The 24,979-nt window shown below is 49.8% G+C and overlaps 1 protein-coding gene across 5 annotated transcripts in view; it reads right to left on the bottom strand.

The window, feature by feature from the left end:
• Positions 1-24,979, bottom strand: part of Arhgef7 (Rho guanine nucleotide exchange factor 7) — a 101,665-nt gene that overhangs the window by 57,297 nt on the left and 19,389 nt on the right. For 3 of the 5 annotated variants that reach the window (XM_051169937.1, XM_051169932.1, XM_051169935.1), the window contains exon 2: positions 14,542-14,628. The exons of the other annotated variants lie outside the window; for them this stretch is intronic. In XM_051169937.1, the coding sequence (XP_051025894.1) occupies positions 14,542-14,628 (87 nt within the window). The remainder of the gene's footprint in view (positions 1-14,541; positions 14,629-24,979) is intronic. 5 annotated transcript variants of the gene reach the window in all.

Genomic DNA, 24,979 nt, shown 5'->3' with positions numbered 1-24,979 from the left:
TAAAATGATAATAAAGCAAGATTGAGGATGTAACTCAGTGGGAGAGTGCTTGCCTATCAATGTGTGAAGAGGCCCCAGGTTCAATCCTCAGAACTGAACAAGAAAAGAAGGAGGAGGAGGAGGAGGAGGAGGGAAGGAAAGAGGAGGAGGAAGAAGGAGGAAGGATGAGGAAGAAGGAGGAAGGAGGAGGAGGAGGAAACAAAACCACCAACCCACAGACCACAAAATGAGTTGTCTAGTATGGCTGCAAAACCATACAAACAGTGAAGACTGGGATGCAAAAGGCCTGTGGGGAGAGGGGGAGACACAAGTACACTAAGCTAAGGGGCTGTGGTGAGAAAGGGGGCTGCAGGTGCAGATCGTAGGCCTCCTGACAACTGGACACCACAGCGAGAAAGAAGTGCAAGTGTCGCTTTTGCCAGACTGCATGCAAAGTCCACAGGAAGCCTGTAAGCTGTGAAATGATGGGCTGCAGGGGGACGGCAAGTAGAAGAAAAGCAAGTGCTCGCTTCAGAAGAATAACGCTTATGTCAGTGACAGCACTTCTGTGGCAGCACTCGCTAAGTACCGTGTGACAATGCCTTGCTGTTGAACACATTTGGTCTCATCACACTTGTCAGCCTGCCCACAAGAACAAGGGCATGAGTACAACAGACCACCAGCAAGCAGCCTTCCTCCACTGAGACTCCTCACTCCACTTCTCATGGAAAAGTCCTGGTGATAAACCCAGCTTCCCTTGAAGATGAATCGCCCTCAAAACGTTCTGGGGTTCAGGGGAATGGTTCAGTGAGAAAAGATACTTATGTGTAGTGGCTGAATGTTCCAATGCTTGTGCACCAATTAGTAGAACCGTTTGGGAAGGATCAGGAGGTGTGGCCTTGTTGAAAAAAAGCATCATTGGGCTGAGCTTTGATGTTTCAAAAGCCCATGCCGGGCCTTGTGTCTCTCTCTGCCTGCTGCCTGGGTATCAGGACGTAAAGCTCTCGGCTACTGCTCCAGCACCATGCCTGTCTGCTTCCTCCCATGATGACCATGGACTCGCCCCCTATAAGCCCACACTACTCTACAAGGTGAGAGGTAGAGACAGAAGCATAGGCCAGAAGCTGCAGGCCAGCTAGGCTGGAGTACAAGCAAGAACAGCAGCAGAAAGAAGGAGAGACTGTGCCTCAAAAGCAAGGCAGAAGACAGTCCTCTGACCACTCCATGCTGCTGTGGTATGCATACATGCACGCACCATACATACATACAATGTTTAGTATCGGACCCCAGGCTGATCTTTCCTTACTTGCCTACTGCAATCCCACTAGCACTAAATCCCACCCTGGAGTCCTGTTCTTACTGTTGCTAAGGTCACTGGGTGGCTTAATGGTTACAAACAGACCCTTCCTTTTCTTCTTAACATCTTTAGGAGTAAGCTCACCAAGGCAAGAGACAAACATCACGCCTAACTTTTAACACGATTCTGTTAACTCTACTGAAGGTCTTGGCTCCACTCACAGGGTAGGCACTGGGGGCTAATACTCCAGATGCCGCTCTAGAAAGCAGGCTGCAGACACTCCACTCGCACAGCTGTCCCTCTGGTCCTTTCTCCTTTTAGCAATGCCAAGCTCCTTCCAACAACCACGGCTTCAGGGCTGCTTCCACCACTGAGACCTTCCCAACACACACAGGCAGCAGCATTCACAACCCAGGGCATGGGCAGAGTGCCATGCAAAACCAGCAGCCCAACAGCGCTAGCTGTGCCGCACAGCTATGCCCAATACCTTTTCAAAAGCTAGCCATGGGTTTTGAAACGCCAACCAGACACTTTCTCTCATCTACACACTTGTGTTTCTTCCTCGCTCTTAAACCTAAGCCTCACCAGCATCCTCTGCGGCGGCCACGCTGCCCCATGCTGTTTTCATCCTTCCATGATTCACCTGACACCCTGTGGCTCAGGAGTCCAGCTCACATAGCTCCTTCAGGAACAGGCACGAGCTGACCACTGCTGCCTGTACAACCCCACAGAGCGCCACGCGACCCAGTCTGTGTTCAGTGTCTCAGAGCACAAGGTCCACACAGCACTCAGGTCAGTGAGCCTCCCACACTGCTTCCTAGGGCCCCTCCTGCTCAAGGGCAGTTCCCAGTTAAGATGCTGTTAAATGCTGAATGGGAGAAAGGGAAGATCCCAGGTCTATTCACAGAGAAATTCAGATAAATCCAAACCCTTCCTACAGATCTCCAGTCCAAAGCTGCCTTGCCCTGGTCCTTCTAATACCTTCATCTGGCCTGAGTCGCATGCACACACAGGAGCGCATGTCACGAAACTGTCATATAGCTTTAACTCTTAGACAACAGTGAGCAAACCCGGCAGGTTAAACATTCCTCACCCTTAAGCTGCCAGGGTGCACCTTGCCTCAGCTTCTCCTCTGTGCAACAACCCTTGCACACACTGTTACACACCACAGCAAAGTGACAGTGCAACACTGAAAACCAACAGATCCTAACCGCCTTGGGTAAATTTCCTTCCAAAGCTGTCGTGTGGAGTATTCAAATCATCTACAACTCATTTACTAAAAACTACAGCAAAGCATTGGTGGTGCACACCTGTAATGTAGCACTCAGGACTGAACAGACTGGCCCCACCACAAAGAACAATTACAAGGCACAACCACACCATACAGTTTGCCTTAGGTAAGTTTTATTGTTTTGAAGACACATCATGACCAAGGCAACTTATTTTTAAAAAGCATTTAGTTGGAGACTTGCTTGTAGGATGAGCCCGTAATGATCATAGTGGGAACGTGGCAGCAGCAGCAGACATGGCCTGTGATGATCATAGTGGGAACGTGGCAGCAGCAGGCAGACATGGACCGCAATGATCATAGTGGGAACGTGGCAGCAGCAGCAGACATGGCCCGTGATGACCATGATGGGCACGTGGCAGCAGCAGCGGATATGGCCCGTGATGGCCATGGTGGGAACGTGGCAGCAGCAGCAGACATGGCCCGTGAGTGATGACCATGATGGGAACATGGCAGCAGCAGACACAGCCCGTGATGACCATGGTGGGAACATGCCAGCAGCAGGCAGGCATGGCCCGTGGTGACTATGGTGGGAACATGGCAGCAGCAGACATGGCCCGTGATGACCATGGTGGGAACGTGGAAGCAGCAGACATGGCCCATAGTGACCATGGTGGGAACGTGGCAGCAGCAGCAGACATGGCCTGAAGCAGCATCTGAGCACTCACATCTAATGCACAGCAAGAGGCTCAGAGTGAAAGCCAACTGGGAACTGCACGGGCTTCTGAAACCTCAAAGCCTACTGCCAGTGACAACAACTACTCCAACAAGATCACACCTCCTAATCCTTCAGAAATTGTTCCATCAACTACAGATCGAACAGTCATGTGTAAGAACCTATGGGGCAGAAGGTGGGGTTCTCATTCAGACACAAAGTTGAACCCCACAAGCCAATTGCCTGACTGCACAGCCATCACTCCCTTCTGGAGCAGGTAACTTGTTCCAACAAAGAAACTCTAAATGGCACGAAAATGGCGACTCTACCTCTGGGCACACACGAGACACAGGCGCGTGGTCAACAACCACTGGGCACACAAGAGACACAGGCGCATGGTCAACAACCACTGGGCACACAAGAGACACAGGCGCGTGGTTAACAACCACTGGGTACACACAAGACACAGGTATGTGGTCAACAACCACTGGGCACACACAAAACACAGGTATGTGGTCAACAACCACTGGGCACACACAAAACACAGGCACGTAGTCAACAACCACTGGGCACACACAAGACACAGGTGTGTGGTCAACACCACTGGGCACACACAAGACACAGGCACATGGTCAACAACCACTGGGCACACACAAGACACAGGCGCGTGGTCAACAACCACTGGGCACACACGAGACACAGGCACATGGTCAACAACCACTGGGCACACACGAGACATAGGCGCGTGGTCAACAATCACTGGGCACACAGGAGACATAGGCGCGTGGTCAACAACCACTGGGCACACACAAGACACTGGCACATGGTCAACAACCACTAGGCACACAGGAGACATAGGCGCATGGTCAACAGGTTTGCCCCTCAGCCTCCCGACATCTCCACACGGGTTCCACAGCAGCCCTGATCCTGAGGAGCACAGAGCAGCCATGGTAGCACTTGGCAGCTGGTGCGCTTCATGGTTGGGTGGTTGTATTTCTGCTTCAGAGTTCCCACACACCTTCTCACATGCAGAAGAGATGTGTGCCCTACACACACTCCTTCTCACATGCAGAAGAGATGTGTGCCCTATACACAGGCTCCTTCTCACATGCAGAAGAGATGTGTGCCCTATACACGCTCCTTCTTGTCAATTAACATTTCTCCTTTTACACACAAAGTCGATGTGTAGAATATTCAGCTCAGAACTTCAGTCTAGGTCATACAGATTTTCCTCTGATTTTTTTTTTTAAAGCATTAAATAAAAAAGGCAACACAGAGGTCAGAGGTGAATGAGTTTGTGCACAAGTAATTGGTTCTGGAAACAGGGCAGTAGTACTTTCTCCTCTTTCACACAACCTTCTAGCCTAGATGTCACCAGCTCTACCTCCCAGTGTCCATTACTGACCAGAACTTAATACCTCAAGGGCAGAGTCACACCCAAGCATCTGAGCACCAAATGACAAGTGATTCAAGCAAGGATGGGCAGTGGCATCAGACACATGACCTGCAAGATGTGGTGGCAGGGCAGGCACACACGTGAGAGTATTAACAAGATGACTTGCTCAGCACCAAGGGAAAGGCTGCCGCATAAGAGAAACTGCAAGTGACAACTCAGCATCTCCAGGGATGGAGGGCATGGGAGACTAGGAACACCTTCACATAGACTTCTTGTCAAAACTGAGCAACCAGACTCAAACCACACCAAGTACAGGTGTCAGCAGACACAGTGACACACACCTGTTATCTGAACACCTGCAGGAAAGTAGGGGCGGGGGAGGGACTAAGGCAGGAGCATCTCAAGCTGCAGGGCAGCATAGGCTATATAGTATGACTCTGTCAATAAAAATAAAACAAATACATAGGCAACAAGCTGAACTGTGCCAGCAGCTTTCTTCCTCCTGGAGGGAGTTCACAAAAGATGGTACCCAGCGTGCTGCCGACAGAGAAAAGTTGTCAACACTTACTCAGGGATAGACCTGCAAGCTAGAGTATCCACCAGCCAGGCCAGTAATAACTTACTGTTTTCTACGTGGGTCTTAGGCCTTTTCCTCAGGGTACTGTAAACCCGGTCAAAAGCTTGTGGCTGGGATGGCCATAGCTAAAGGGAGGGGATGGGGAAGACAAGTAAACTCCTGGTGTTGTCTTGCTTCATGGGCGTGACATCAAACTGCCTTCTAAACATCTGTCTGCATCCACAGCACTGTGCCACTCGGCCTCACTTACATTAGGTGACCAGTAATACAGAATCATATCTGGTCAAAGTGCTAAGACCAAATGATGACTGGGTGCTCAGCCCTGCACAGAACACCTAGACTGTCCCTCCAAGGCTCGGGGACTCTGCAGAAAGCAGGAGGAAAGAATGTAAGAATGTAAGTCTGTAAGCAGAGGCTGGAAGGAGTGCTACAACACGATGTCTTCTGAACAGGACATGGCTGCCCACACCCATAATTTCACAGCCAGCAGCTATGTGCACAAGACTGAGCCCATCGACATCCCATCATGGATGGGAAGAGAGTTGCCTAAGGGCTCAGCCCTACCTGGAGGGCGCATAGGCAGCAACATTTGCTAGGGGAGCGTGAGTTACAGTACTTAGTGGTTTGGCCACTGTCACTCGACTCACGCCATGGCTTGGTCACTGTAAGTCACCCCTTCCCACGTAACCCCTCACCTTTACTTACACAAGGCAGCCCTGGTTAAACACAGTGGGTACAGGGCAAAGACATGGAAGATCAGGGGCTGCCTGGGCAGAAGGGGCTCAGAAGGAGGGAAAGGAGACAGAGGGGCTAATGGGGGACACAAGCGAAGTACACTATATCTATGTGTAAAACGGCAAAGTATAAGCGAAAAATAAGGAGTCCAAGTCACAGAAGCGAGGGACCAGGTCTTTGTGAAAGGAAACGGAAGAAGCGTGACAGAATAAACGATGTGTGGCCTCTACTCAATCCTTCAAAGGAGAGCTGCATGTCTCTTTGGGAACACAGTGCACATCTGAACATGGACTAGCCATGCAGTAACAGACTGTGATGCTGCATGTCTCGGGGAAACAATGACAGCAAGCACCTGAGTTTCAACATACACAGACATACTGAGCAACATCACAGGGCTGTAACGTAGTTTAAATGCTTAGCAAAATAAAATTTACAGACATGTGTAAAGACTGGCAGAGATAAAACAAAATACAGAGTGTCAGCACTAGACAGGCAGAGGCCCAAGGTGTTTACTGTGGGGTCTCCCAGGCTGCTGCTCAAGTTTCCAACCCACGAAACTGCAGGGAGAACAGGTCAGGAGGCTCTAACCTCTCCTGAGGTGGGAAAATGAAAGCATCCATTTTCTAGCCAGACAGTGAGCAATCCTAAAGGCCCACAGCCCTCCCTAAAGTCTTCAACGCTCATGCCCCTAACTTCACACAATGGACAGATAGCCAGGCAGGCGCAGTTCTGTAAACCACGGCTGGAGAGAAGCGTGTTTCCAAGGCCTCAGAGTGTCAGTAAGGCCTCTCACTCACTGAAGCCTCCCTTACCTGGAAGCCTCTCCAGGACAGTAAGCCTGCTGTTCCCTAGGAGAGCAGGCAGGAGCCAGTGCCACAGCACGGAAGGAGCAGCAGCTAGCGTCCCTAACTAACTACCAGAGGGGACTCCAATGCACACTAACACAAACTTGGGCAGAAATACATGTTCTGGGTGAAGCTCCTGTAACGCATTCTCAGTACAGACTTCACACGCAAACACTTGGGTTCTGTTTTACTTCCTCAGTGGGAACCTGTCCTCTGCTGGTTCCCAGGACACAGAGGACACTAAGAGACAAAAAGATGCAGGACCAAGAGCTGTCAAGAAGAGAGGGCGTCCCCATCCATCCAGAAATGGCCTGGGGTTCTCTGGGTTTGTTTTCAAGGGAGAACAGAAAGATGGTGACTAAGGGATAATCAAAGAGAAACCTGCTTTACTAGACTTGAAAGTAGGAGGGGCTGAGGCTCTGTGAGAGAGCACTGAGCTGGCTTGTGCAGAGCCCTGGGGTTCCATCCCCAGCACCCCGGGGTGGGAGGGTACAATTAGGAGTAAATGGAGGGAGGTGAAAGACAGTGCACTGTGAGTAACCACAGGGTTCTCACACTTAGAAAAGCAATCACTCTGTCCCAGGACTTTCAGCCGTGCCACTTATCTGTCACAAGGACTGAGGAGAAAACAAAACCACAAACTGTCAGTGAAGGATTTTCCCACTGTCAGGCCAGTGCTGGACACTTGATGTGCAGAACAACTGCATGCAGGAAGAGCACACTCCATGCACACAGCGCTAACCTTTGTCTGCTCCGAGACGAAGAGAGGGGTTCCCAGCAAGGCTCCCAGACCCACGTGGTCCACTGAGCCAGTCCACACTAGACACCCAGCCCTGCAGCAGCACTGCCTAGGGAACAGCCACAGCCTGGCCTAGAACTTACACTCTCGCTCACCCGGAGGCTCAGGGGTACAACCCTGCCCTGTCTCCTCAGCAGGCACTGATCTCCTACTACCACCCCAAGCCAGTAACTGCCCACGTGCCCATGCACTGGACACCAAACCCAACTGAGCCAGGCTCTGCCAAATGGAGGCAAGGGACAGCAGTGCAGAGCTCCTCAAAGACTCCTCCATTTTGCACACACTGCCTTTCCCAGGATTCACCAAGCCTCTGACTGTGGGAACTGAGAGCACCTGTCCGTGCACAGACCTTTCACAGCTCTGGGCATTCTCCATCCTCCACAGAGCAGAAACACACAGGCCAGAGGAAAGGGTGCACAGTGCACGGCCCTTCGTCCTGCTGCTGCCCTGCAACCTTCCTCAGTTTCTCTTCCCCAAGAACTTAAAGAACGTGCCAGGTACAGTTCCCAGGCAAGCTCGGGCCCTCCAACTCTGAAACTGTTTTAGTCTGCATGGCCTCAAGGGCTCCAGGACCTGACATCCCTCCACTGAGCTCTGCCAGAAGGAAGCAAACACCAAAACCAGGAGTCAGCATAAGCCAGCGAGTGGCACAGAGCCATCTACCAGCCACCTGTCCTCTCAAGCTGAGCCCCATATGTCAGGGTTGACAGCACCCACCGGATACAAGTCAGAGTCCACATAAACCACCTGACACAGAGATACAAAGGCTCCTTATCCCATTACACTTGATCTTCAACAGTTTATGCAGGAAGGCTTTGCAAGACTCAAACAAAAAATTCTGTAGTTCTGAGGACAAAATAAAGGTGTGTATGGAGAGGGAAGAAAAGAGAAAGTGAGGTAGCACAGATGCCATGCATCCCGACCCCCTACAATTTGCCTTGGACAGCACCCCTAGATGAGCCCCGTGGTTCCTGAAGGGTGCCCAACATCTCTGACAAGCACCCTAAGTCCTCTGGTTAGTTATCACATCATCCCCTTAAGAGTTCCACAAGGCCCCTGCATGAACACTTTGTGGAATTTTCCAGTTCAATTTACGTTTACTTAATGATCCACAAGCAACGACACATGTTCAAGGAACCCACAGGCAGGCAGACAGCCCAAAGCACGCAAAAAGAAGGGAAGAATGGCACTGGAGACAGTTTGCACTGGCCCAGATGACAGCTCTGAAGATGGGTCCTTAGAAGGCAGGTTCTCCAGACACAGGAACCAGAAGATGTACTCCTCACTGGCCGGTGGCCACAGCGGTGCTCCTGACCTACGAGTGTCTCAGTCTCTAGGTACTGATGCCACTTCACAAGAGCTAGTGGAGGCGTCAGTAAGTTGATAGCTGTGGAGCTACAATTCCTATCAGGTTACAGTCACTGGTGGAAAGGAAGTCAGCCATCATTATGGGCGTCTCCAACAGCTGGACCCTACTAGAACTGCAAGTCCAAGAGCACAAAAGTGAAGATGGCATGATGCTGCTTACAGAGACCAGTCCACCAAGACCAGCTCTTAGAGAGGCCCAACCTGACACATCTCTCTGGGTCACAGTTAGGAAAGTGGCACAAATGATAGGTGCCAGTCAGCCCAGTAGAACACCAGGCTGGAGACCACAGGAGCCATCCCACCACAGCTAGCACAACGAAGAGGCAGGGAAACAAGTTGCGGAGAAATCCTGTCTTGAAAACACACACACACACACACACACACACACACACACACACACACACACACACCCCAAACCAAACCTTGCACTGTTCTAGTGTATCCTCTCTGTCTCCTTGTGGATCAAGATAAGAGTTCTTGGTTGCTCCTGCTGCTAAGCCTTAACTCCACCATCATGGACTCTGAAACTCTGAACATTTAAACCCAATTAAATTCTTTCTTTTATTAGTTACCTTGGTGATGGTAACTTATGTTTTGTTTCATTTCAGCAATTTAAAAGTAACCAAGACACTCACATGCACACATTGCTTTAGGCCTGCCTGGTACTCTACCTGGTGTTTGTTGCTAACCCTTGTGTTTCTTACAGCACATACAAAAAACATCATCATACGCACTGCCCAACTTACAAGGCGAGAGACAGAAAGCGCTGTGAGCACGCTTATGCAAAGAAGCTGATGTCAGAACACAGCAGGAAGGGGACCACCACCTGAAACCTCTTTTACAGCCATTTCCTAGAAAGTGTAAGAATGACCATGGCTATTTTCAAAAAGTTCAACACCACTAACGTCACGGAAATGCCACGTGAACCACAATGAACTATGACCTCTCACCTCTCAGCATGTCTGCTGTTGAAACACAGACGCTAACTGCTGGTTGGGTGAGGAAATGGAACCCGTCAACACAGGCGGGTGGGAGTAAGTGGTCTATGCACTACAGAAACCCATACGGTGATTCTCCAAAAACTCTAAGTCACCCTGTGGTCCAGCAATCCCAGCACCGGGTGTGTATCCAAAGAAACTAAGAAAAAGTTGGGAGAAACACTTGTGTTCCCTATACAGTACAGAGCTGTTCACAATAGCCTCGAAAGGGAGACAGCCTGACATGGACAGATGTAAAAACAAAAACAAACAAACAGAAAAACCAGGATATATATATATAAGCATCAAGATACTATCAGTGTAAACAGAAGGAAATGATGTCATCACTGGCAGCATGGATGGACCCCCAGTCACCAAGAGCAGTAGCGCATGCACGGCCTCATTCACATGTGAAGCCTCCAGCTGCTGGACAGAAGACAAATGCAGTCGCTGGGGCTGGAGGAAGGACAGAGCAGGGGAGGACGCTGGTCACGGGACTGAGCCTAGGTGAGCCAGAGAGGAGTTCCAGTGGTCACTGCACAGGGTGGCAGCTACAGCACACAATACAGTTAGTCCCCATCTTAACCTCGCCAAAAGTGCCCAAGAATAAGGAAGGGAAGATACATTTCTGTTCTGAATCACCAAGACCTTCAGATAATGGCCTCTTCACCAAACAGTTAATAGTTTATAACTAATGTTTTTGACTAGAGCCAAGAAATAATGTTGATATTATCTGGTGTATGAAACAAATGAAGGACTGATGGCGCTGGGTCGCCATCCCTTCCAGGTCGCACCACCAGAGCCAGAACTGGCTGGTGCAGAGAGCTGTGGTTTGCGTCATTTGACAGACTCCCTGAAATCACCTTGGCAACTGTGAGAAATTGCATCTGTGTCTTATTTTCCTCCCAGAGCAGACACTGTATGGGAAGCAGTATCGGTTCTTCTGCGGGAGCACCTCAGTGGCACGCGGCTCCACCTGTCAATTCCTCTTGATCATAGCCCAGTTGTCTCTTGCCCTGGAAAAGCCAGTGCCATCTGGGTGGAGGCCTCTGCCAGGAAGGCTCACAAGCCCGCATGCCTCCCACTTCACAATTCCAACTTAGACTTTGGGAAATGACCTTAAATGCACCCATTTGTAATAGAAAATGTGAAATATGAAACAAAATGCGTACAACACCAGAGAGTCCTCTGGTGATAAATCCAAGTTCACAGCCGTATTTCAAAACATTGCTAACGTCCCTGATGTTGTGGGTCAGGACATGGGCTAAGCTTCATAATACAGCACAGGAAGTAGATTCATATGGCCTTAATTTTAGCCATTTTTTCTAATTGTTATTTCATATTTATGGGTGTTTTGCCTGCATATATTTCTGTGCACCATGTGCGTGCGTGCGTTTGTGTGTGTGCATGCCCACTGCAGAGGTTTGGAGACATCAGATCTGGAAGTGGACTTACAGATGTTTGTAAGCTACCCTGAGGGTGCTAGTACTTGAATCCAGTTCTCTGTAAGAGCAGCTGGTACTCTTTACTGCTGAGCTATCTCTCCAACACCAATTTCAGATTTAGATACTGAATAAAAAGCTAGTATAAGTACCACAGGAGTGACAAGAAAGCCCCTTTTCAAGGAAGGCAGCCTCTGCCTACATAGTGGCAGTTCACCTGTTTCCATACATTCAAAAGCTTAATTAGGTACCATTACTGGAGAAGAAAATCTTGACATCTAATATACTGTGACCATCAATAAGTTTACCTTACACATTTGGGACCAAAATTTGAGAGCAGAACATCAACAACAAGTCAGAAAACAAACTCTATTACCTGTGCAGCCATTCCACCTGAGGGACTACAGACAAATGGCCTCTCAATTCACTAAGTTACTGCTCATTTGTAAAACTCAAGCACGTCATCGTTATCATCAACACCATTGTCATTACAACTTGGCCACTTCTTAGATATAAATGGAAAGAAACTGGCATTGCTGTGCCCAGTTTTCAGCACAAATCAGAAAATAAAAATACATATGTGCATGTGAGAGTATGTTAATGTATGCAATTTCACATAGACATGTACACATGTGGGCATGCATGGGGAGACCAGAAATAAGCGCTGACTGTTCTCTCAGTCACCTTATTTTTTTGAGACAAGGTCTCCACCTGCACCTGCAGCTTGCCAAATTGGCTAGACCATGGAGCCAGCGAGTTCAGAAACTCCTCCACTACTGAGCCAGCGAGCCCAGGGACTGCTCCATCCCAGCAGCGCGTCACCAGGGCCCCAGCGCACCACTTGTTCTCAGGTCCTCAAGCTTGCACACCAAGCACTTTCCCGAATAAACCATCCTCCTGGTACCTAACCCAAAATCTTTAAGGCAAGTGGTTAGTAGAAAAGTAAGTTGTAAAAAAACAGAAAGAGGCCGGCAGGATGGCTCAGCAGGTAGGTAAAGGCCATTGCCACCAAGGCTCAAAAATGCCATCCTTGGAGCTCACAGGGTGGAGGAAAGAACCGTATCTCAGTGGCTGTCCTCTGACCTCCAAACAAGCATTGCACTACACTGGACCCACGCACGTGCATAAATGATACATGTAATAGAAGCTTAAAAATCACTTTTATGGGAATGGAGATGTTAAGTTTCTTTTCCATAAAGAAAGCATTAGGAGCTTCAAGTCGAGTGAGGAGGGCAGTCTGAAGCAGCCTCCTAAGAAAGCCCCTGGGGATTAAGCACTTAGAACAAAAGCTACCTTGCTGTTTAAGCTGCTTTGTTTCCTGTTTGCAATTTTAAAATGTTTTCAGTCTCCCATCTTTGAGTATTTGGTGGAAATTAAATGTGTAAGTCCTAGAACTGCTCAAAGGTACAAGGCCTTTCCCTCCGGGCTCTACATACATAAGGAAGAGTAGGTCTTTGCCTGTAGAGGCCTCTCCCCTCACAGTTACAGACTGACTGGTGAGTTAAAGCCATGTCTTTCTCTAGGGACTTCCTAAAACAGGATGGCTGAGCAAATCGGGGGTTTGCATGTGTTTGATTTTTATTATCTCCTGGGGTAATGATGAGTTTTAAGCGTGATATTCTGACCTTGAAAGGAAGAGATATTTACTCTTTAAAATCAGCACAATAAGACACAACTAGTCTTTTCTTTCTCCTTCAAAGGGAAACCTGGTTGCTATCCAAGTACAGTAAGCAATCTTTAGCAAGAACCTGTTTTGTGTCCAGAGGCTTCAGGTGCCCGGGACAGGTCTATGTGACGCTCTGACAGCATGGGCAAACTCAGAGCCAGGACAGTCACTGCTGTGTGAAACGGCAACCAACCTTCACAAAGCTGGAAACAAGGGTGCACCACTCAATTTCCTTTAAATCAATTTCTTACAACAGTTTACACTGGTTATCTTAATGTGTAGCAGGAGTCTGAAAAAATACTGTAACGTAGACAAAACCCAGGAAGATGAGGTGAAATGCTACGACAAATGCCAAGACAAAGAAAACATGGCTCCCCAGCCCAATAAGGAGTCCAGTCATTCAAACGGCAAGGCTGATACCAAGGGAGGGAAGCCAACACCCCACCTTTAAGGAGCTGTGAGGCCTTCTGAAGTCGCCTCAACCACTATCCAATTATCTGCAGCAATTTCCTCGAAGACATCAAAGATAAATTATTAACAAAAACGGTAACACTTTAGTAACTATAAACCACTGTGTGTCCAATTTCAATTAAATACACTTTGCAAACATGATTGGAAGGCTTCAGCAATTCCTCCCAAGAAATGTTCAGTAAAAGACTGTCCTTTCAAGAAAGGAAAACCATCCTGGGTCATCACAGGGCTGGACTGCATGTGATAATTACCAGCCCTTCACAGAGTGAGGTTGCAAACATCAGACGTGACTGCAAACGCATCCACCTTTGCGTCGTCCCCCAAAAGCAAAGCCAGTTCTCCAGATCTACAGCATTACCCTAGGAATAAGAAAAACGTGGAAAGAGCGACATCCCTGGAGAAGTGACACAGAAGGACCACAAAGGTTCAGCGGGAAATATCAAGCGCCGTGGAAAAAAGGCAATCCCGAGTTGTCCCCAGAAACAGGTCTTACAATCCCCAGTTTCAAGCTCATGAGTTTTCTAACGTAAGCTTTGTGGGTGGAGGACCCGGCCACACCACCGGATTTCGGGCCTGCCGAAGCAGCAGATGAGGATGTGAAATCAGGAGGGGTTTGGCCCTGGACATTTCAATTTGGACCTTGCCCGACCACCTGCTGAGGGCTGAGTCCGACCTGGATACGGTGCTGGGGGAATTCCGAAGGGCACCTTTCAGGGCTGGACAGATGAGTCCCCTCCCCGATCAACGGGGATTACCAACGTGCTGCCACCTGCACAGGAGCCGGTTCTCGGGGAAACCAGCACAAGGTGTGGTGGGGACCACACGCCGGCCGCGAGGAGACGTCGAGAGGCTTCTTCCCGGGACAAGGAGCCCCGCCCCACAGTGAGCAAGGAGGCTGCGACGGTGTGGAGCGGTCGCGCCAGACAGCGACAGCTACCGCGACCCCGACCGACCGGACCCCCGGCCACCTCGGACCCCGACCCTGCCTCCCCCGCCCGGACTCGACCTCCTCCACCCCCGCCGGGCCCGGTCCCGCGTTCACCCACCTCCAGGCGCAGGGACGCCCCGCAGGCGCGCAGGAACTCGCGGATGTTGCTCAGGCACTCGCTCTCGTTCCGCGGCTCCGGGTAGACCTGCAACACACAGAGGGGCTGAGCGGGCCGGACGCCTCATCCGCTCCCCTTCCTCGGGCTGCACCAATCTCCGCCCCTGCCCGCACCCGGAAGCGCGCCCGGGACCGGAAGTGACGGCGTCAAACCGCGCCCCCTCCCCGCGGCCTCTGTCTCTTTCCGCGGTTGCTGCGTCTCTATCCGTGGCTACCTCTCCCCAGCCCTGTCCCAGCCCCACGCGTGCCCTCCTACTGCCCGGTCCGGCACCCTTCACCACGCGCTTCATCTCCTCCGGGCCCTGCTCCGGCCTCACGTGCGCCCTCCTCCTCCATGGCCTGGCTCCCTCCACCACGCGCGCCGCCTCCTGGAGACCTCTGCTCCTGCCCCACTCGCGCCCTCCTCCTCCAGACCTCCGCTGCGGCCCCAAGTCACCTCCTCCAGGCCCCTCTCTGGGCTCCCATCCCACGCGCGCCGCCCCCTGACCCCCAATCTAGTGACCGCACCCATCCTCAATGCACAGAACCCTGCCTGTGCTGCTCGAACAGCCCGGAGGGGATTCGAGAGAACCTCCGTTATTCCTCACCGAGGCTCCTGGAAAGTACAGTTTGAATTCTAAACCTATGGCTTAAAATAATGAGCAACATAAATTCTGCAGGTCGGCATGAAAGTGCCATGATTTCTTCTCCCAAACACAGGCCATGTGCTTTATGAATGAAAGATTAACCAGTGCTTTATGAATGAAAGATTAACCAGAGTGGCTGGCTCTTGTGGGTAAGGCATCAGACAAGGCTGGTGTTGCTAACCTGCGCCCTGAGCATCCAGGGGAGGTGCTGACCTAACCACCCTCCTGCTACGCTTGCCACATGTGTTATGTTAACACACCCGACTGTGCCAGCCACTGAGTGAAACGGAAGCCGCATCTGTGACTGGAACAATGTAAGGAAGACCCCGATCCATCAGAAACACTTTTAATTTACTTATTAAGGTTTTTTAACCTAAGAATTTATAAAGACATGTTTCTGAAATGGATTAGATATAAATGATGGCGTTTACATCATCCAGAATCTTAGCACTGAAAATATTACAGGTGGTTTTCGTTGTTGTTTTGTTTTAGGAGAAATCACAGCACCCATCCACTGCACTCAGGAACACAGTGGTCTCTTTGCAAAGTGCTTAAGTCTCTAAAAGGTTCAAGTGTTCAGAAACACTGATAGAAATGAGCCCTCTCCCTGGGCTGAAATGTCCCTGGGGCAGAACGGCCCTCCATGTTGCCTTTATTTTCTTTTGCAAGAGACCCACCTATCAGGTCATCACAGATTTGTGAACTTTACCACAGGATAAACACAGCACATTCTCATTGACATGCTGCTTTCTGTGTGTATCTTCTCAGATTTTGTACCATGTTTGTCTGCTGTGTACCTTTAGTTGGTGATTTTACTGGGTTTTTTGTTTTTTGTTTTTTTCTTTTTTTCTTTTGGCCTCCAAATATGCTAAAGTGCAGTTAAGAGTTCATAAAAGCAAGGAGGTAGTGATGGTGTCTTACAAGGGGGAAAAAAACCCTCCATGTTAGATAAACTTCATTCGGGGAGAGCTTGTTAGCTGTGGATGAAGAAAACAAAAGATACACAAGAGAAAAGGAAATTTGTCTGTGGACCAGGCTGCTCCACAAAGTGCTACTGCAGCACTGGATGCTGACAAAGCTGTAGAGAAGATGAAAAAGCAACAAACTGGATTCCTGAGATAATGACCAAAAATAAAGGATTAGACAGTATTATGAGCCTGAAAGCTAACGAAACTTAGAACACACAGAGCTTCCTTGATAGTTCTGGCTGGTCAGTGTGCTACCAAATTGATACATCACGAAAAATTCAACTTACAGTTTGGAAAAGAGTTTAAAAATGGTTGGCTTATTCTCTCTGGGGCTCTAACAGGTTTCCAGTGCTGACGAGCCTGGCTTATTTGCATGAATGTTGAAAGACAAACCTGCGTGATGAGAACAGCTTCTCAGACTTCTGGGTAAACGATTCAGAGACCACACAACCTTGCTGTTGTGTGTAGATACCAAGGGCAAAATTTAAATATAAGCTGCCCCTTATGGGATGCAAGAACCAAACCCCAGGAACACATGGGAAGAAAACCTTCAACTACATGGCAGGTCGCAGGAGATGAAAACAAAACCCTGGGCGGCATCCAAAATATTCTGGGATTGGTTCCACAACTGCTTCATTCTAATCAATGAACACTATTTCCAGGGCAAAACCTTACCTCCTAGGTATTATTAACTTAGATAATATCCCCGTTCGTTTCTGTGACGAACTCAAAAATGTTCACCCCAGTGCACAAATTATTTTCTTGCCCCCAAATACTTCATCTCTCTCATTCAGCCTCTCAGCATAATACAAGCTTTGAAGGCACACCACCTCAGCAAGCTGCTCAGGAAAGCTTTTAGCACTCAGAAGCCCATGAGGAAACTACCCTGTCAGACTACCGGAAATCTCTCACCGTACACACTATATGAACACTGCACAGCAAAAGAGCAGAATGTTTGGCAACAGGAAGGAGAAAGAAACAGAGGAAATTTGGATAGGAAAGGCAGTAGGACCTACCAACCTGGTCCTGGCAATGATGGTCAAACATGGCACCCGAGTGAGTGCTGCCACTAAGACAACGCACGCTGTGCTTCCCACAAATAGTCTTGGACATGGAGGGAGTGAGCCACGCGTGGATGCAGCCTCACCTCCACTGCATCTGTTCCTTAACTCAAACACGAGGCGACCAGCCAGCCAGACAAGCCTAAAGCAGTGTTCCAAGCCTTAGGCCAGTCTGGCTGGGACTTGAGTAGTGCCCAGCCCCTAAGGAAGAGCCATCCCTGTCCACATCCTCCCTTCCGCTGAACCAATTTCAGTCCTACTGGGGACTCAGGGAACAAGTCAAGGCCTGAAGGCAAAGCCCATTCGTCTTGCAGCTAGCTCCCTCTACAGTGCAACTTGAACATTTTTATGAAGCCAACCACACGATCTTTGTACAGCACTTTTCTCAAGACTTTATTTGAATTCCCACTACACAATGCCCAGTTTATGTGCACGGTGCTGTGTTGACTGTCTGGCTATGACTGTTCTGTATATGTGTGTACAGGTGACAAACTAGTACAACCATGGTATGGCATATTACATAATGTTGTACTTGAGATGGTGTTTTATTGTAAGTAAATGCATAGCACTTACAGCAGATATACTGAAAATGCACACAAAATAAGGTCATGTGTTCATTGGTTGACAGAATATTATGACCAGCCATGCACACGCATGCGCACGCGCACGCGCGCACACACACACACACACACACACACACACGCACACGCACACACGCACACACACACCCAGTACAGATTAAAAATAAAAGATCTGCAGTATGAGCGGACTCCCCTGGACAAGGTTGCAGTCATGGACAGTTCAATATTTGAAATGACTCCAAAGACAGGAACTGGCGCACACAAGGAGAATCATCTCTTCTCTGCCTTTGACTATGAAACCACAGGAGAATTGTTATTTTTTCTTATATGATGAGTGTATAAAATAATGGAAACAACATACTTTAATTTCAACAACTGTTAACCATAAAAAGCAAAACTACTTAGTGATCTTAATGTGAAATGTGGAGGTTTTTAACTTACACTTGCTTGGGGGGGGGGGGGCATGTGTGCCACAATGTGTACATGGAAGTCACACTTGCCTGTGTGGGGTGTGTGTGCCACAGTGTGCATGAAAAGCAAGGCACAAGCAGTGGCAATCAGTTCTCTGCTTTCACCATGTGTGGTCCCAGGAGTCAATCTCAGACTTGATGGCAGACACCTTTTCCCACTGAGATTTCTCACTGGCCCAGAGCTCTTTATTGATCCATGGATTGTATCACTTTGCTAGAATGAAATGCTGTCGAGCAGCAACTTCCCATGTGTGTGCTGAGCAGCCATCCATCAAGACGAACACGTGGAAATGGAAGTCTTGTAGTGGAAGTTACTCTTTGACGCCTCATGTGTGATGGAGCCAAGCCCCAAGCGTGGCCTACTACACATTCAGGGACGTTTGGGCGTCAAGAGCATCACTAGAGCCTCTTACAGTCTCCATGGAAGTGAGGGGTTAGGAAACCCCGAGTGCAGGATGTTGTCACTGGGGGTTGCTGACGTCCTCACACCCTACGCGCCTCACTTCTTGAGCCTTCTTTTCTTTCCTATACTTGCATGCTCCTGACTGTTCTTTAAGTGACAAGGAAGAATTTCATCTTTTAGCAGTATGTCTGAGGAAGACAGAAAATGGGTGAACTTCTGCCTCTTTGTGTGAACTGGGGGAGCAATGGCGAGAGGTCAATGGGGACAGTCAAACTGGCTATGTGTCCTCATGGTCACAAGCTCCTTTTCCTGGACACACAAGTTGAGGCTCTTTCCACGGGTTCTTTTAAAGCGTCCTTGCCCACGTAACTCTTAGGAAGTCTGGCTCATGTGCATGGGAGCATGTGGCTAGAACTTCAACAGATACAGCTGTTTGGAAAATGAAAGGGTCAACGTTAGATGTCAAAAGCTCTAACTCTGTGGCAAACGTGTCACTGAGGGAAGTCACCTACTCCTCTAGGCCTATTTCCTTATCTCCAGCTTAAGGCTGATAGCCGTGCTGAGTTGTTGGGTCAAGTGGATTATATAAACTGGTCCAGCAATGTTTACTGGGCCTCAGCTTCACAGCAGGCCCCATCACTATGAATAGGAAGTGCGGTCCCAGCGGCTCGAGGTCCAGCACGCACAGCACTTGAGCTGATGAGCTTGAGTCCAGGCAACATTGCAGGACACCACGTCAGGATGGGGGAGCAGCTGTGCTCTCTAAGATGTCCATAGTTGATGCCTGTGACTGTCACGAGACAAAACAACATGGAAGAGCCCTTCATGCTTCTCCAAACACGGTATGCACGTGGTCAGTGGACAGGTGAAAACTGACATCATCAGCCACCACGGCGTAAACATTAAAATCCCAGCTCACGCTGCACACCCAGTGAGGGGAGCACAAGTAGAGTGGTGGCGTTGGAGTGGACGAGGCTGAAAAGCAACTAAGTCTCATGCGTGACTCTGGAGAGTGGACTGGGGAAAACGGGCGATTTCTTCCGAAGTTAAACTCGTCTCTACCCTAGGACCCAGCAGCTGTTCACCCAGGAGGAAACATACTCACCAAAAGCCCCATGTGAGAGTGCTCACAGCTGCTTGCTTTCTAATTAGCAAGGCCACCAAGCACGCACTCCAGAGTGACAACAGCGACCTGGCCACTTGCTCTGCCCAGGTCACATCCCAGGAATGCTGTGCCAGGTTCTCTGCCAGAGCAACCTGCAAGCTTTTCACTGGGAGCTAATCGGGGACTAGAGATCATCTCAAAAACCTTTCTGGTTTCCATATAAATCGCTTTTACGCTTGATATTTGGCCAAAGCATGTCTGGTGTGAAAACTGGCCGCTGAGTAATGACGAAATCAGAGTCCAGAACCTCCACAGCTGTCCCGTTTCTCCGTCACCAGCTGCTCCTGGATGGATGCAGTGAGCCGCCCTCCCCAGAGTCTCAACAAAGTGCCAGTGAAGGCGGCTGTCTTGGGCCGACAGCTGGACAGCGTTTAAGGAGTTTGTGGGCACCCTGTGTGAGAAGGCAGGACAGGCAAGGCGCCTACTGCCTGAGCAACCACAATTGAAGCAACAACCCACTGCCCAGGGTCCCTGCTCTCAGGGTTCTCACTGCACAAGGCCACTGTGTGTGCCTGAAACCGGCAGCTGATCATGATGTCTAGCCAGGCTTGGGTACAAGAATTCTCGGAGGCCTAAGATTCCTGGGAAGTACTCAAGGATAGCAGGACCTGGGACCTGGAGAGTGAGTGAAATTGTGAATTAAGCTGCTGTGGAAGAAACGCTCTAGTTCTCCCACAGGGACTCACTCAAGCTCCCAATTCTGTCAACAATCACCTTGCCACCCAAGACTGGGGAAGGTCACTGTGTGCTCTGAGCCCTGTACCTCTCTCTCTGTGCTATCTGCCACATGGCAGGACCCACTCAAGCACACCTCTGCCTCCTGTTAGACACCCAGCTGTGATGCCAACCCGTGAGCACCTCAGAGAACAGCCAAGATGAGCCTAGTACGTGTGAGCTGAAGTAAGTGCAGGAGCCTCCTGAGGAAAGGCTGGAGACAACAGCAGAGGGAGCCCCAAACTATGCCACAAGCCTATCAGCTGGCTCTGCAGAGAGCCGGCCTCACAGACCACTCCTCTCTGGCCTTGATGGGGTTCAGCCTGTAGGAAGTCCTGGCAGGAAACAGGAAGCGGCTTCCTTCTAGATACTGGTGGCCCTGGCTACACGATGTGCTGGTGCTAGCTCACAGAGCTGTGAACATCTCATCTCAGCTCTGCATTTAGCGACATCACACTGGTACCCAGGAATCAAACACCACAACTCTGAGACCCCATCCAAGAGAGCGGCTTGGTAAACATTCACAACACAGGCTGGATGTTTTGAAGGCAGCTTCCACTGGAAGTCCTGCCGACAGGGGCAGCCCTGGAGTCTATTTTACACTTACTCCAGGAAAACACACACAAACACACTGTCCCCTACTAGCCTAGGGGGAATAATGGTCTCCTAAGCACAGTCTCATCTCTCACTTCACAAATGGGCTCCTTCAGCCCTCATCACTTTAACGTCATCTGTTCTCTGCCGAGACCCTAAGCTGGACAGAGCGTCCTGGTGTCAGCTGGGAACAGATCACCAGAAAACACAATCAGTAAGAACTAGGATGCTTCTGCAGGATGGGCCACCACCACACAGCACACCTAAGAGATGGCGCTGTGGTGGTAGCAAGCCCATGATGGAGAGGCAGGGTCCTGATTTAAGGTCAGACTGGGGTACACAGCGAGGCCCTGCCCAACCGCAAACCCCTACTTTTTTCTGTACAGCCGGCCAGACACGTGAAGTACAATGAGAAAAGCCCTCGCTTTTGTGCTAAAACCGTGTCAGTGCCCAGGAAGTCACGCAGGAGCCGCAAGCCGTAGCAACAGCAGATGCCCCCAAGGGGTACAAGGGCAGAAGCTTCTTCTAACTGTGCACTGACTGTACCCCACTGTTAAATAGGGAAAGGACAGTGACAATCCCCAACCTGCCACCCTCCCCCTCAGGTCAACATGCCTTCCCTGCCACAGACCACTGTCACTCCAGCTGAGCATGAAACGCTAGGTGTACCTCTGGAATCTGTCCCCCGCTTTCTGGCTCACGGTTCGAGCCCAGAAGCTGCCCCGCTGATCCACAGAGGATGCCCAGGGCCTCGCTCCTCCCGAGCATGCTGTGCTTACTCTCTGACACGGCATGGGGTGAACACGTGTGAGCAGGGCTCCCACTCGGCCTGCACGCAAAGCTCCCAAACCCACTGGGCAGCAAATGAAGTAGTGAGCAAAAGTCTCCAAGATTTGCTTGCTAACTACCAAATAAACTGCTTTTCAAAGGCTCATGGCTTAGTAAGCTTACTGATAAAGTGTAAGCCTTTAATAATGTATATTTTTCTTTTGGTTTTTGTTCCTAGTATATCCCAAATCCCAGCTCCCAGACAGCCACCAGGAGGAAGACTAAATGTTTTCTGCTTGGATAAAATTGGTCAGACTAAAATGAGAAATAGCAGACAGAAACATACAGCTTCCTGTCCCGCCATAATTCAGAAAAACAGAGATGTGACACACTGGGGGGATGACTCAGGCTACACTGCTTAAGTTAACCCACATCGCCAGGGACCTGGATCCCACCAAATCCACAATCACGGCCAGCCACACAGAGAGGTGGCGACCATCCCAAAGGTGTGCTGATGCCAAAGGTGGGCAAGAAAATATTTTTTTCTTGAGATAAACCATATGACCAGAGTAACATATATGGGCCATGGAGTGTGGACCGCCAAGTGAAAGCAACTTGGAAAGAGCAGGTATCCTGCTTTAATACCCAACGGTGTGGCCAGAGTAAGCCGCTGCTCTCCTCATGGAAGCCACTGTCGTACCTCCGGGGATCTTTAGAGGAGCTGAGAAGAGTCATGGGTCAAACTGAGTCTGTGGTCAAAGGTTCCCCTTGAAGCTTTAGCTGCTCGCACCGTATTTTGTCATCTGTACTTGTGGGTTTGGCCCACAAATAACGGGGTAGCATCTTGGGAACCTAAGTGGCTAACTGCTTCCTCTTTTTAATTTGTTTATTTATGTGTATTCGTGCATACCTGAACACATCTGTATGCACCCCGTGTGTACAGGTGCCTTCAGAGGACAGAGGGTGTCAGGTCCCTTGGAACTGGAGTTATAGGTGGTTGTGAGCTGCCTGATGTGGGTGCTGGAAACCAAATCCAGGTCCTCTGCGAGAGCAGTAAGGGCTCTTAACCCTGGGGCCATCTCTCCAGCCCTGCTTCCTGCCTCTGCTTCTGGGCTATCCTGGATCCTTTCGCTTCTTTTTCTTCTCTTGCTCATTGTATCTTAAGCAGGCGCTGATAACATTTCTAACGCTCCATTTGACTGAAAGTACAGAGGAAACTTCCTTGCTTTTATTATCATCATTACCGTGATTTTTTGAGAAGGGAGAGAGAGAGAGTACTGTGTGTGTTTTGTTGAAATTGTTCCTGAAGCTTTGTTTATATCAAATAGATATCAGACAGCCACATCCAAGGAGGGGGCCCGTTGTGCCTGTGCTCATGGGGACTTCTAAGGAGCGGAACACAGGGAGGGCAGGCATGAAGTAGACAAGAGACAGTGAGACCCTCAGGAAGACAGCTGGCCATGAGCTGGGAACAGCTGAGGATGTGTGGGGGACGCAGCAGCTGAGGACACGTGGGGCAAGTGCAGCCCTATTAACAGCAGACGGACCCTGCCCTGGAGGAAGGCCAGAGCAAGAAGGGTGGGAAGTGACCCAGCCAAGCATGCGTGCAAACACCCCCCCCCCTTCCAGGACAGAACTCAAGGCCAGCTGGGACACCGCTAGTATTAGGGGGGACAAAAGAGTGACAAGGCCACCAACTCCTGGAACTCAGCGACAGCACAGTGCGGCTGAAGTAAGAAGGGCACAGCTGGGAAAGAATGGATGTGCAGTGCAGCATCCTAAAGAACCACGCTTTGGTGGTTAAAAATAAGGTTGCGAGTGCACAAGCGGGCTGTTCCTGCCACCCACGGTTCCCTGACTGAGACATCCCACTGCTTATAACTTGACTGTCACCCTCGCTTCTATGCCCAAAATTCCTCAAGGCACCCACAGCACTTAAAAGAAAAAGCCAAAATCCCTTGAGAGGTTAAAAGACAAGCCACAGACTGGGGAACGATACTTGCGAAACACAAATCAAAGGCCTGTATGTTCCGGGGCTGGAGAGATGGCACAGCAGTTAAGAGCAGTGGGTGCTCTTGCAGGAGGCCCAGCGCCAACTCCCAGCACCCACATGGTAGCTCACAGCCATCTGCATCTCTAGTCCCGAGGGATCTGACCTTCCCTCCGCGGCCTCTGAGGGCAGTGCTCACAAGCGATGCCCAGACACACATGCAGGCAAGACACTTATACACATAAAACAAAACAACAACAAAAGATGGGTATCCTAAATATACAGAACTCCTAAAAACTCAACAATTGGGGGGAAAAATGATCAATTTAAAATATGGGTAAAGGGGGCGGAGCAGATGGCTCAGCAGTTTACAGCACTGGCTGCTCTCGCAGAGGACCCAGGTTCAAGCCCCAGCACTCACACATAATGGCTCACAACAGTATTCATTACCGGTCCAGAGACTCCAGTGCCCCCTTCTGGCTCCTATGCAGGCAACACACACATAAAATAAATAAATCTAAGAAACAAAAAGATGAGTGAGATCTGAACAGGCAGCTCACGGGTGCCAAGTGTTTGCCAGATTTCCATGACTGCGTGACATGGTACCGAGACACAGCACATTTCATAAAGAAGAAGGCCTGTCTGCACTCGCAGTTTCAGTGTTTGGTCCCATGTGAACACAGCACATGACAACAGGGTTGCACAGCAGAGGGAGCTGGTCATTCATGGCATCCAAAAAAGGCAGAAGAGGAAGAGTGAAGAACCAAGGACTTGTCCGTCTTCAGAAGCACAATCCCCGCCCCCAAGCCACCAGGACTCACAGTCTTCCAAGGCAGCAGAACTCGGCGACTAAGCTTTAACACCCAGGCTCTGAGGGACACTGATCCAAGCCACAGAAACAAGCAAGCCTATGAAAAATGTCCCACAGCACATCATTGGGGAGATAAAAACCCAAACTGCACACCTACAAAGTGATGGAACCCAGAGCAGACACAGCCAAGTGCTGACAAGGCCATAGCTGTGAGAAGGCTCCTGCACT

The sequence above is a fragment of the Acomys russatus genome, chromosome 27 (genome assembly GCF_903995435.1).
Source record: "Acomys russatus chromosome 27, mAcoRus1.1, whole genome shotgun sequence".
In the NCBI taxonomy this organism is placed as follows: Eukaryota; Metazoa; Chordata; class Mammalia; order Rodentia; family Muridae; genus Acomys; species Acomys russatus.
This window is presented reverse-complemented; position numbering and strand designations above follow the sequence as displayed.